The 14,342-nt window shown below is 37.7% G+C and overlaps 2 protein-coding genes across 2 annotated transcripts; one reads left to right on the forward strand and one right to left on the reverse strand.

Moving 5' to 3' along the window:
* Positions 1 to 8,378: 8,378 nt before the first annotated feature.
* On the forward strand, positions 8,379 to 9,335 carry LOC308351047 (olfactory receptor 10AG1-like; the record flags this gene model as incomplete). Its single annotated transcript, XM_080816531.1, has 1 exon — positions 8,379 to 9,335. The coding sequence occupies one exon, from the start codon at positions 8,379 to 8,381 to the stop codon at positions 9,333 to 9,335; it is 957 nt and encodes a 318-aa protein (XP_080672657.1).
* A 3,074-nt stretch (positions 9,336 to 12,409) lies between these two features.
* LOC308350724 (olfactory receptor 5T1-like) lies at positions 12,410 to 13,402 on the reverse strand (the record flags this gene model as incomplete). The annotated part of the gene is made up of 1 exon (XM_080816232.1): positions 12,410 to 13,402. One exon carries the CDS (start codon positions 13,400 to 13,402, stop codon positions 12,410 to 12,412), a length of 993 nt encoding a protein of 330 aa, XP_080672358.1.
* Positions 13,403 to 14,342: the final 940 nt, after the last annotated feature.

Raw genomic sequence — 14,342 nt, forward strand, 5'->3', positions numbered from 1 at the left:
TTAAAAAAGTAGTTGAGCTGATGTGAGAAGATGTAATCTGTAGAAAAGGAATGTACAAAGAGCTGTATTGAAAATTTAAAGCTTTGGGACACCTGAGTGTCTACCGAGCTTCTGACTCTTGATTTCAGCTCAGGTCATGATCTCAGGGCCATGAGATCGAGACCAGCATCTGGCTCCACACTCAGCTTAGAGTCTGTTTGAGATTCTCTCTCTCTCTCTGCCCCTCCCCACCAAACAAATAAATAAATCTTAAAATTAAAAAAAAAAAGAAAATGTATAACTACATGGAAATATACAGCTTTATAGAAACAATCTTAAAACAAGTATGTTTATTGAAAACATAGAACAAACATCAAATAGAATGTGTTGCAACAGAAAGCAGAAGTGTGGTCATTGTGGTTCACCTTAGGTATAATTTACTATTTTTTTTTCCAATTTTTTATTTATTTTCAGCGTAACAGTATTCATTGTTTTTTCACCACACCCAGTGCTCCATGCAATCTGTGCCCTCCCTAATACCCACCACCTGGTTCCCCCACCCTCCCACCCCGCCCCTTCAAAACCCTCAGGTTGTTTTTCAGAGTCCATAGTCTCTCATGGTTCACCTCCCCTTCCAATTTCCCTCAACTCTCTTCTCCTCTCGTTCCAGGGTGCACCTTGACTGCACCACGGTCAATACATCCAGCTACATCTGTCCAGTCATCTCTCACCAAAATGACTAGGAGGAGGAATCCCCAACAGAAGAAAAATACAGAGGATAATTTACTATTTTTTAAAAAAAATATATTTATTTATTTTCAGAGAGACCACAAGTAGGCAGAGAGAGAGGGGGAAGCAGGCTCCCCACTGAGCAGAGAGCTCAATGCAGGGCTCGATCCCAGGACCCTGAGATCATGACCTAAGCCGAAGACAGAGGCTTAACTCACTGAGCCACCCAGGCATCCCTATAATTTACTATTTTGACTGAGAAACTGGTGTGTACTATCTTTAAGGTTTAAATTTTGTGATTTTAATCTTGAATGTGAAAACATTGTATATGTCCATGTACCATTCCAAAGTCTCAGAAGAATTCTTGATGATTTTCAGTCACCTAACAAAAATCATTACACCCAGATCTTCCCTAAAGAGGAAGGTAGTGAATATGGACCAGGTCATGGTGAGTTTTTGCAAATAGGAGATCAACTGGATCAAGATCTATGTCAAAAGCTGAGTTTCCAAATTGGGCTCCAAACCCTCAACCTCCTGAAGTTTTATGATCATTTTAACCATGTGTTGTAAAGTAAAATGAATAAAATATAACTTACTAGCTAAGGTTGTGCTGAGAGTGTGTCAGATTCGTTTATACACTGATGAGAGAAACAGCTAGATAAAAAGTTACAGATTTGAAGAGGATATGGAAACAGAAGATTTATTTAGTTTGGAAACAGAAAAAGCAGCATTAAAAACATGCAAAATAAAGACTGAGGTTAGATTTCACACATCATAACATTATCATGCCCAAATCATGTATTGCAGAAGAGAACCGTGTGTCAGAATTATCCTAAATGCTAGATTTGGTGAGAGTAGTCAAAAGGAACGTCATGTTTAAGAAGCCAATGCTAAAGATATCTCTACAGCTGATTGCAGTGACATACTTCAACCCTCAGTGGTAGGGTCCAATACAGACACCAAATATGGGCTCATACAATGGTACCAACAGAGATTAGAAGCAGAGTGACAAGACACAAGTTTTATTTTTAAGTGGCTATGGTCAGTGATTTTTTTCTCACATGCAAACAAAATTGTAACATACACTCTTTGCTTATTTCTTACAATGTATGTTTCCCTTTAAAAAATGTGTGTTAAATTCATCCCCTCCGATAGGCTGATAGCATCATATAAGACCTATATGAAGTAGCTATCTACTATTGATCTGTTCAGATGCACAGAGCGCAATGTATTTCATGTGAAAATATCCCTAATTCTTACAATGATTCTTCAATGGTGAAAAATGACGTTCCACCACCACCAAAAAAACAAACAAACAAACAAACAAAAACAATGTTTTACATTTGTCACCAATTTGACTTATAGGAAATCTTTCATACCAATAATACATATATGAAGATGTTTCTAGTGATGATTACTAAATTAGCTTTCTGTCCATATGGATCTGTATGATGATGAATGATATTAATAAGTGACCTAAGTTTTTTCAATTTAAAAAAAGAAGAAATAAAAGGAATACAGAGGACTTCTCTAATGGGGGCGAAGGACCTCTGTGAATCACCATGTCTTTAATAAAGCAAAGAATATACTAAAAAATGTTAAATCAATTTTTAGAGCTCTAGATATCAAGCAAAGGTTAGAAACAAGGTGAGGAGAATTTACTAAAATACTGATAGTATAAAAATAATTAGCTAATACACTCAGCTTTTCTCTATTTATGGAAGCATTCAAAAGTATCTAACCATGTAAGGTGTTGTGCTATACACTACATGAGGCACAGAAAACTTTGTACTCTCTAGACTACCGAACCTGTGTTCCTCTGTGAAACTGAGCCAGTGTGTCATACCCCATGACACATGACCCATTTCATTTTTTTTTCTGAATTTGACCTTCTCTCCTTGTCATTAGACCCTTGATTCCAAGGCATTTGTGTACATCTTACAAATGTAACTGTTGTTGTCACCTGTGTTTTAAACTAAGAAAATATATGTCATGGTATGCTCAACACTATTCTAAATAGTGCTTTTTCATGCTGGCTAATGTTCTACTTCTGCCAACATGAACAATAATTATTTTTGCGGGCCAAAACAGTTCAAACAAAAACAGAAGTAAGCCACCATTTCTTAACATAGTAAAGTTGAACGTTATAGCAACAGAAAAATTTATCTTTCTCTCCTAATAGTGTTAAAGCCCTCATGATATCATTTTCCCATCTTCAGCTTCACGATATAGAAAACTTGAAATTCAGTGTATGTGTCTTCTTGTCAAAATTCACTTTTTTCCTTATGCATGCATATGTAACTAAAGAATTCCACCTACAGCATGAGCAGAGAGAGGACCTTAACGTGCAAACATCTTAGATGATGCATGGAATCTAGATAATTTCAAACTCCAGTATTTGAGTTTAAGAAGTGACATTTTAATAATTTCAAACTAAGTATTCTGAGATTTTGTGCATAAATATAAACCAGCTTTAAGTCTTTGAATGCCCTTGTAGGGGAATTATTCTATTCTCCAAAGATGATGAGGCTGGAGAGCAAGGTAGAGAGGAGTGGCCAGGAGGCTACTGTTCCTCAGATCATACTCCATAGGGACAGTGCCTTCAAGGCAGCACGGATCCAACCAGAGACAACCTTGGTTATTCTCTAAGTTACCACTCGACAGATTATTGATCTTAAAAATGCAACATGCCATGGAGAAAAGATGTCTCTTCAATGAGTAAGGAGCTATTTTCTACCAGAGTTCCACTGACCTAGCTAAGTAAAGTGTAAGTTTCACAAAAAAACAAGGATGACTGGAAATTGTTCCTTGAATAATTCAAAACCAAAAGTTATATCAGATAAGACCACAGTCTTTATAAAAGAGTGACACAGTGTTTCTTTGATAATATAAAAAGCTAGGCTTTATTTCTTAAAATTTTTTAAAGATTTTATTTATTTATTTGACAGAGATAGAGATCACAATTCGGAAGAGAGGCAGGCAGAGAGAGAGGGAGGAACCAGGCTCTCTGTGGAGCAGAGAGCCCAATGTTGGGCTCGATCCCAGGACCCTGGGATCATGACCCGAGCTGAAGGCAGAGGCTTTAAGCCACTGAGCCACCCAGGCACCCCTAAAAAGGTATGCTTTAATTATTTTACCCTGTTTATTTTATTGAACTGTATTTCTAATTCAAGATTCAAAATTCAGGAAATATTTTCTTCCAATCCAATACCTTTATGAGATAAATTTTCTGAATATGTAATATATACACTGTATAATTATAAGTAATCAATCATTTTATAAGAGTAAATGAGATATAAAATGGACATGATGTCCTTTTGTGACTATGAAAAGTTTTATATTTCTTAGTTATGTTGCTATTACTAAAATATCAAATTCAAAATGGTATTATCTGTTCAATATTCTATGAAGCCCACTGAGTTTTTTTTAATATAGTTGACACACAAACACACAAATTACATTAATTTTAAATGTACCACATAGTGATTCAACAACTCTATACATTGTTCTGTGCTCATCACAAGTGTAGCTACAATCTGTCACCGCACCGTTCTATGAAGCCCATTAAGTTTTGATTAAGAAAATGGACCATTGAACACCACATCAAAAACTAGTGATCTTCTATATGCTGGATCACTGATCCTAATAAACACACAGAAAAGAAAAGAAAAGAAGAGAAGAGAAGAGAAGAGAAGGGAAAAGGAAGAAAAGAAAAGAAGAAAAGAAAAGAAAGGAAAGGAAAGGAAAGGAAAGGAAAGGAAAGGAAAGGAAAGGAAAGGAAAGGAAAGGAAAGGAAAAGAAAATGGACCCTGACATTACATGGCTGAGTTTGAAGTCAGGTCACATCCGAGCTTCCTGACATTGGGCACATTAACTTAATCCCTGTATGCCTCTCGCTCTTTATGCAAAACGGGAGTAATAACAGTACCTACTACTTTCAGAATGTAATACATGAGCTAATACGGGGAAAGTCCTTAACAGGGTGGTTAGCACATAATAAATGTTCAAAACCTAACACTAATAAAAAGAATTTCGAATGATCAGGTCTCTCTACTGTCCATAGCTATTCCCATTCTTACTAACTAGCAGCAGTATCTGGGGGAAAACCACTTTAATTTGCTGGACGTTCATTTTCAGATTTTTTGTTTTATTTTCCTCTCATCTTTGCCAGCGTCCTGTACTTTGAGCAAATAAGAGAAGCAGGCTTTGTTATAGATGTCTAAGCAAAAGTAAATTTCAAAGCCTAACTCAAATCCCATTTAATATATGAAAGCATCCTCAGCAATAACTTTTTTGGCTATTTTACTTTCTGAAATTGATCTATTCTCTTTATTACAATGAATGGCCTTTTGCAATTTTAACATGAAAACTTCAGCTCTTTATTTACTAATATTTCTATGTTAGCATCTATCCAGCATAGAAGAGTCTACTGATAATGTTAGTTTACCTGGAAAATACTACCCCATACATCCTCTCCTCCCCAGATTAAGAAAACTCTACTCCAGAAGAGTTGGAAGATGAGCAAAATTCAAAAGAAGAAAAAAATATATAAATTTAAGTCATAATGATAAACAAAATGAGGAGGATACTTGTAATAGATGTCTAAGTAAGTGATTAATACAATCCAAGCTGCTTAGTCCTCAAGACAGCTCCCTGAGTTTCATGTTATCTTTATAGCATATACTTTCAAACAAGGAAAAATGAGCTCTGGTCATTTAACTAAGGACATATTGCCAGAATATACCTAATTTCCATTGTAAGTCACTCAACATGAGATTGTTTGGTCAGTGAATTTGAATCTTGTTGAATGCAGCATGATTGCTGAGATCAGTAGGGAAACTTCATTTTGCCATTACCCAAGAGGAAATATTTAAATATTTAAAAACTATTTAAAAATATTTAAAATTAAATTAAAATTAAAATTAAAAATATTTAAAAACCCATGCAAGAAATTGATTAGCTATTGGGATATGAAACTGAGGAACACCCGAGGACCTTTTGTTCCTCAGATATGCTTTACTATTTTTACTCAAAATCAAAAATCACAAAATGATTTCTCTGATACCTTAAAATCTAATGAAGTACTAGATGAGATACCATATTCATATGAAATTGTCTGGTGCTCCCAGAACACCTTGTAATTCTCTCTTCATAGACCATGCACATTCCCAGCAACACCTGACTGCTGACTTCTGTAAACTCTGTAAAGATGGAAACTGAACTCCTTTATTTGTCATTAGTGTCCTTAGTCTACTTTGTCGTGAAGATGCTCAGTGTTTACCCTTAATAAATCACAGATTTAGGAACAGTGAGAAGAAGAGAATACAAAGTAGACATTGCAAATTGTTTCAGTCGTCTGGGATCTGTCACAGGTGAAAGGAATCAGGTCTTAAAAGAAGAAAGGGCAGCCATATGGTGGAGGAAGGAAGGCAAATTTAGAACCTGGGAAATTGACAAAGAGACTTCAAAACCCATGGCAATCTGGGTTTCAGAGTATGTGACAATCTGTGAAAAAGGTCCCAGGTTAACATTCATGAAAGACTAGATGGAGGTCACAAAAAGGAATATGGCGTCTAAGGTGCACTGTGTGGCAGAGAGACTGAACTTAAGTGGTCGAAAAATGCTTGATTCTTGAAAGAGCTGGCCAGAATCTGTCTACGCTGTGTTTAGCCCTGTGATTCCTGGTAGTTGGTCAGCTGTAGATATTTAGAATACACTTGGCCCTTGAACAACATGGGTTTGAACCTCATTGATCCACTCTACTCAGATTTTTACAGTGCACACCATAATTGTTTTCTATTTCTTATGATTTTCTTGGCAACATTTTTTTCTCTCTGTCTTCCTTTATTGTATGAATACAGTGCAGAATGCATATACCATACAAAACATGAGTTAATTGATTATTTATGTTAGTAATTAAGTTTTGAGGGAGTTAAAAGTGATATGCAGACTTTTGACTGCCTGGAGAGGGATTGGTGCCTTCGTTGCTCAAGGGTCAACTGGATATATTATATTCATAACACACGGCATTTATTCAACATAAGCTGTAATATGTACTACAAAATCTATATCAATTGGCATGTTCATAATATATATTTAAATGAATAATATAGTGTATATTGATAATATGTATTATACATATTCAGCAACTCAGAGATAAGAAAGGGTACACAAAAATGAATTTCACATTTTGTCTGGCATCAGGTATATGAACCCTAAGATCAAATTCTCTTGCCCATTTTATTTTTCCTTTTCCTTATTTAATTATCCTGTAAATGCCCTAAACTTATCTAAATATTCCTAAAGTCATGGCATTTATTTTTTTAAAGATTTATTCATTTGTCAGAGAGAGAGAGAGAGAGAAGGAAAGGGCGGGGCAAGCGTCAGGCAGAGGGAGAGGCAGGCTCCCTGCCCAACAAGGACCCCGATGTGGGACTTGATCCCAGGACCCTGGGATCATGACCTTAAGTGAACGCACACACTCAACCAACTGGGCCACCCACGCATCCCCAGAGTCATACCATTCAGAATATAAGCAGAATTTCTACTAAGATTTCGGAGGCCATGGTAGGTTTAAGGACATATTATAGTCAAATCTTATATAATTTATTTTACATTCTAAACGTATGACTTGCTATGATGCATGATTTCTAATATAACTTTGTATGATATCTTAAATGAAATGGTTTTCCATGATGGAGTCTAGGCAATATTCCCTGTTTTCCTGATCAGAGTCTCAGTCTCTTTCCCAGATAATGAGCATCCCAGGCTGGTCTGAGCTGGGCCTGGCTATGCATTCTTCCTGACCACCTTGCCCTGTGGTTATGTGAGATGCAGGTCACAGGGGAAACATCAAACCAAACATACAACAATCAAATATTTGGTTGCAACAATGTGGATGGAACTAGAGGCTATTATGCTAAGCAAAATAAGTCAATCAGAGAAAGACAATTATCATATGATCTCACTGATACGTGGAATTTTAGAAACAAGGCAGAGGATCATAGGGGAAGAGAGGAAAAAAATGAAACAAGGTGAAACCAGAGAGGGAGACAAACTGTAAGAGACTCTGAAACTTAGGAAACAAACAGGCTTGCTGGATGGGATGGGGGTGGGAGGGATGGTGTGGTTGGGCGATGGAGATTGTGGAGGGTATGTGCTATGGTGAGTGCATTGTGTGAAACTGATGAATCACAGACCTGTACCCCTGAAACAAATAATACATGATAGGTTAGTTTAAAAAAAAAAAAGGGTGGTAAGCAGAAAAACATAAAGATGCATTAAATACCTGCATCATAAAACATAAAGATGCATTAAATACCTATTGACACATTTCTCATTAGAGAATGTCCTGTGTTAACTAACACTGGAGAATAGGCTATTTGACATGTTTTGCTTTAATGTTGTTATTGTCTCTTTTGGTGTGTTGTTCATTTATATATTCTATTCATATTAGCAGGAAGATTAGAGTTGATTTCTTTCTGTTTTTATCTACCAGAATTTGGGGTATTAAATTTGAAATTTATTACCCAAAATACAAAAAAAAACAAAAAAGCTGAGTATCTATCCTTTGTCAGTGGATTTGAAATCGTCTATTTACTATGTTCCATTCTGCAACTGGGCCCAGCAATTGAAGTGAATTCTAAGCCTTGAAATCATTTTGTTTATAGATGGAATCCACAGGACAAAATCCTCTGCAAGGGAATCAGACTCCATTAATGGATTTCATCCTGCTTGGCTTTTCTGATGTTCCTGACCTCCAAGGATTTCTTTTTGGGGTGTTTCTGATCATGTACATGATTATTCTGATGGGAAATAGCCTCATTATCATAATAACCAAGGTCGATCCCTCCCTCCAGACTCCCATGTACTTTTTCCTTAGGAACTTTTCTTTCTTGGAAATATGCTATGTGTCAGTCACTGTCCCCAGATTATTAACAGATCTTTGGAGACCAAATAGAAATATTTCCATTCTGGCCTGTGCTACTCAAATGTATTTCTTTCTGGTGTTTGGAGCCACTGAGTGCCTCATTCTGACCACAATGGCTTATGACAGGTATGTTGCTATTTGCAACCCCTTACTCTACCCTCTCATCATGAACAACAGGCTCTGCATCCAACTGGCAATTAGCTGCTGGGTCACTGGAATTCCAGTACACATAGGGTTCACCTACCTGATCTTCTCTCTACCTTTCTATGGGTCCAATCAGATAAATCACTTCTTCTGTGACATACCTCCAGTACTTAAGCTTGCTTGCGGGGATACTTTTATGATTGAGATGTTGGTTTATGCAGTTGCTCTTCTAGTGGTCACTATTCCTTTTATGTTGATTCTTGGATCTTATGGGAAAATAATCTCAACCATCCTGAAGTTGCCATCAGCAGCTGGGCGAGCCAAGGCATTCTCCACTTGTTCCTCACATCTCATGGTTGTGGTTTTGTTCTTTGGATCTGCTACCACGACGTACTTGAGCCCCAAGTCCAGTAATTTAACAGGAACAGACAAGTTTCTTTCTCTTTTTTACACCATTGTGACACCAATGTTTAACCCCATAATATACTGTCTGAGAAACAAAGATGTTACGGTGGCACTCAAAAAATTCCTACTGAAATATATTGTACTATGACTCGGAAATGGATTGTACTATAACTCAAAAACATAACTTTATGAAATTTGTTTCTTATTTATCACAGTCCCCATATACTCATGCTGGTGCTTCTCCAATTTTTGTCACGACTCTTAATTCTTCTATGTAAGGGTTGTCATATTTTTATCTCCCGTGAAATAAATTTGGCTGTTATTTTTAAATATCAAATTAATTCCAAACTTAATTCCAGGTATTGAAATAGTGAAAATAACACATAGAGGTTATTAAAAGGTTATTAAAACCTTCTGGAAAGGATTCACCATCCCCAATGCCTTTAGTGCAGGAAGTACCAGGATTCAAGACTTTACTGAAGGAAGGAAAGTAGCTATGGTGGAAATAGCAAGAGAGCCAGAATTAGAAGGGCAGCCTGAACATGTGATTAAATTCCAACAATCTCATGATCAAACTAACGAATGAGGAGATGCTTTGTGTGGATGAACAAAGAATGTGGTCTTTGGAAATGGAAGCTACTCCTGGTGAAGCTGTAAAGATGGTTGAATTGACAACAAGGGATTTAGAATAGTACATGAACTTGGGTGATAAAGCAGCAGCAGGTTTTTGTGAGAATTAACTCCAATTTGGAAACTTCCCCTGTGGGTAAAATGCTACCAAACAGCATCACCTGCTACAGAGAAATCGTTCATGAAAGGAAGAGCCAATCAATGCAGCAGACTTCATTGTTGTCTCATTTTAAGATATTGCCACAGCTGCGCCCCCCCTTCATCACCCACCACCCTACTCAGTCAGCGGCTGTCAACACTGAGGCGAGACCCTCCACCAGCAAAAAGATGATAACTTGTTGAAAGTTGAGATGATGGTTAATATTTTTTTTAGAAATAATGTATTTTTAACTTGAGGGATGAACATTGTTTTTTAGACAAATGATATTGCACACTCAAGATACAGTGTAGTGTAAATATAACTTTTAGAGGCACTGAACCCCCACCCCCCCAAAAAAAAACTCATTTGACTTGCTTATTTGTGATATTCGCTTCATTTCAGTGGTCTGGAATAAATCTGCAATGTCTCCGAGGTGTGTCTATAATCAACATTGAGGGAGATCGATCCTTACAGTGCAAATAAGGCGTGTCAAAAGCAGGACTAAAGATGTGTATGGTAGAGACTCTCTTCTGTGCCTTGGTTCTCAGGCCCAGGCACTGAGGAGTGGTGCCATCTGTAAGGGCATGCCAGGGTGCTAGGAAAAAGACCAAAGCTGGGGCGCCTGGGTGCCTCAGTGGGTTAAAGCTTCTGCCTTCGGCTCAGGTAATGATCCCAGGGCCCTGGGATCGAGCCCCCCATCAGGCTCTCTGCTCCATGGAGATCCTGCTTCCTCCTCTCTCTCTGCCTGCCTCTCTGCCTACTTGTGATCTCTGTTTGTCAAATAAATAAATAAAATCTTAAAAAAAAAAAAAGGGCCAAAGCTGAGTCTGAACCAAGCACGTAGAGATATCTGTCAAGATGGGTTGGGGCTTAGTTGTGTCATGACCCAAATCTGCCATCAGGTTATATCTTACCCTGAATTGTGCCTGTCTTTTGTTATTCTTGAGTTTAAGTATAATTTTGACTAATGCTAACGCCTGGTCTCTGTGTTCTATGTAGAAGTAAAAGTTCATTCAATGTCCATGCTCTGAATGAAATAATAAAAGAGGGAGAAATGCATTCTCACAAGGAATCCGGTAATGACACCAGGCACTTGAACAAACTCTCTGTGGACCCAGAGTCAGGCTGGGATCAGATTGCTGCCCACGCTCAAGGTTAGAGCAGAGCGTTTGATCTGGAACCAGATGCGAATGACTCCTTGAAAAATGAATTGGGATTATGTGAGTGGTGGTTTTGCTATGAATGAAGTGATATTTGCATAAGTTAGATAAAAGTATAATGTTTACTTATACTCGCAACTATGGGTGCCTATCCAATTTGAGTTACATGGAGATGAAAGATAATACTATATAATCCAAGGTAGAGAGGACATGCGTATGTGACTCCATGCATGTCTATGGGTATATGTGCCTGTAAATAAACCCAGTAAATGTATGTTGAAATCTTATCCCCTAGTACTTCAGAATATAAGTGTATATGGAGATAGGGTCTTTGAGGGGTAATTAGCTTCAAATGATGTTGTATCCAATATGACTATTTAATTCGTAAGAAGAAGAGATTAAGACACTGACATGAGAAAGAAGATCACTTAAGGACAAAGGATGAAGACTGCCATCTACAAATGTAGAAGGGAGGTATCAGGAGAAATCAACCCTGGCATCACCTTCTCGTATCCTGAAGAGAGAGAAAATAAAAATTTGTTCTTTTAGCAACCAGTCTGTGGTACCTTTGTTATGGTGGCCCCAGCAAACCAATACAACCAGCATCAGCATGATATTTTATGTGCATGCATGTTTATGTGCATATATAATTAAGGAGAGCTAATCTTAAAAATAAAACAGCTGATTACTTTATAAAATGGGTTTATTCAAGAGTAACAGAGAATTGCTCTTTGGGCCATGCAGGCTATGTAAAAACATTGGCAAACCCAGATCATGAAAGAGAGGAGTTGTTCTTTTATAGAGGAAGGCGGGAGGTGCGAAGGATTGTTGTAAGCAAAAGTCTATTGGACTAAATTGAGATTTCCAAGAATAGTGGTTTTGCATTGGCTGGGTTGTGACAGTCTCTCACCGGCTTGGCTGTTGCAGGGGAGGAGGAAACCTCTCTCCCTCTTGCTAGGGTTGGTATAGGGCAGAATTCTTTCTGCTGGGAATACAAGATCCAACTCTTCCCATTTGTTCTGTTGCTGACCACAAGCGGTAGCATGTAACGCTCCTCTTCCTGGCCTCCTCACTCCGTCCTAAATGGGTTTCCCTTTATTCAGTCCAGAGAAGCAAATGGATGACAGTTTCTGCATGTGTAAAAACCCCATTGGCAGTGAGTTGACTCTGATCGTTAGTTAAAAATGTCCAAGTAGAATAGAAAGACACTAATAAGTGAAAACGAAACAATGTACTCATAGTGTTTTGAGATGAAGACAATTACATCACTCTTAATTTCTTTCAATTTGATGTTTAGCATGAAAAGCATACTTTATTGGCAAACCAGTTCTTACCAAATACTCTTTTCATTGCATCTTTCACATCTTTGTTCCTCAGACTATAGATGATGGGATTCAGCATGGGAATCACAATTGTGTAAAATACTGATACTATCATATCATGATCCAAGGCATAGCTGGAATTAGGTCTCACGTACATGAAGAGAACCGTACCATGAAAAATTGACACTCCAGTTAGGTGAGAGCCACATGTAGAGAAGACCTTCCGCCTCCCTTCAGCAGAATGCATCCTCAGAATGGCCAACAGAATGAAACCATAAGAGACCAGGACTATCACGATCGTGGATATTTCAATAGATCCGGCAAAGTAGAAGACCAGAAGCTGGTTTAGGTGGGTGTCAGAACAAGAAATGGCAAGAAGAGGAGGGATGTCACAAAAGACATGCTTAATTTCATTGGATGCACAGAAGGATAGAGTAAAAGTAGCCACAGTGTGTAAAGTACCATGCAGGATACCAGCAACATAGCAGGAAATTATGAGTGGCACGTAGACTCTGGGAGACATTCTAACAGAATACAGGAGAGGGTTGTAGATTGCCTCGTAGCGATCATACGCCATTGCAGCTAAGATAAAGCATTCCGTGGTCCCGAAAGTAATAAAGAGAAACATCTCTGCTGCGCATCCAAGGAATGAAATGGTTTTATCCTCTGATAAGAAATTGACCAACATTTTGGGGGTAACAGCTGAGGAATAGCAGGCATCCAGGAAGGATAACACGCTCAGAAAATAGTACATGGGGTTGTGGAGCCGCGAATCCCCAATGACCAGTATCACCATTCCCAAATTTCCTACCAGAGTGAAAAGATAGATTGCTAGGAATAGTAAAAATAGGAAAACTTGCAGCTTAAAATCATCTGTGAAGCCCATCAAAATAAATGTGGTGACTTGAGTCACATTTTCCATCTGAATCCTGTAAAAATGTAAATCTGACGGCACCGCCGACATTTCGATTTTTATTTATAGGTTTTAAAGACAATTTTTTTTTGAATATATCATCTACTCAGTCATATCCTCCTATCTGTCTCTTACAAGGTCGTATGGATACCTTTGGTCCCGAAGGGATAGGCAGAGATGAAAAAATGTGGTCCAAGTGGATGCGTTACCCTGTACAAACAGATTAAATACATTATTTGATGTCATTGTTGGCTAAATTTGCTGTGTGAAAAATAGTGGCACCTTACGTGATTGAACTTCCAGTTTACTTTCCGTTAAATTTAGTACCTCTTGTTTTCATATTACATCATCTTCACATTCAGAAAGACACTTAAATATAGGAGTTTTTGAATACAAAAATATGTGATAGAAAATAGACATCTGAGTACTGATCCTAGATAGTCCACGGTGCATGGAATGCCTTTCCTTAATGTCCGTAATGGGTGAAATGGGAGCAAATACACTTACGTCACAAGATTGGATTGGGTTTACATGAAAAATCAATGTGAAAATCATTTAATTTCCAAATTTTCCAGATTGCTAGGAAAAGAGACTTACTTTTCAGTTTGTCATATGGGGCAACATTTTCCAACCAAAGTGTTTTCTGTCCTGTTTTCTGGCTATTGTGTCATTTCATTAGTATTTCTTGAGAACAGTGATGGGCAGAACCAAAGACCTTTTGAAACTGGAAGTACCTTGTTTGCAAACAAAAACAGAGCAATGTTTTTTTGTGCGTTTTCCAGTCTCGCTTCCTGAAACACACAACAGTAAGTTGCCCCTGCTTGACCTGTTTATTATTGTCACTGCTTATTTTACTGTTATTGTTTTTCAAATTTTAACTTTGTATTAATTCAAGATTTTTCTCTGCACATACAGTCATCGTCCCTGAAAAGTCCTTGGTGTATTTTCAGGTTCATTTCTGTGAAAGATAATTCATGGTCACTCCTCTTCT

This window comes from Martes martes (assembly GCF_963455335.1).
Source record: "Martes martes genome assembly, chromosome: 10".
Lineage (NCBI taxonomy): Eukaryota > Metazoa > Chordata > Mammalia > Carnivora > Mustelidae > Martes > Martes martes.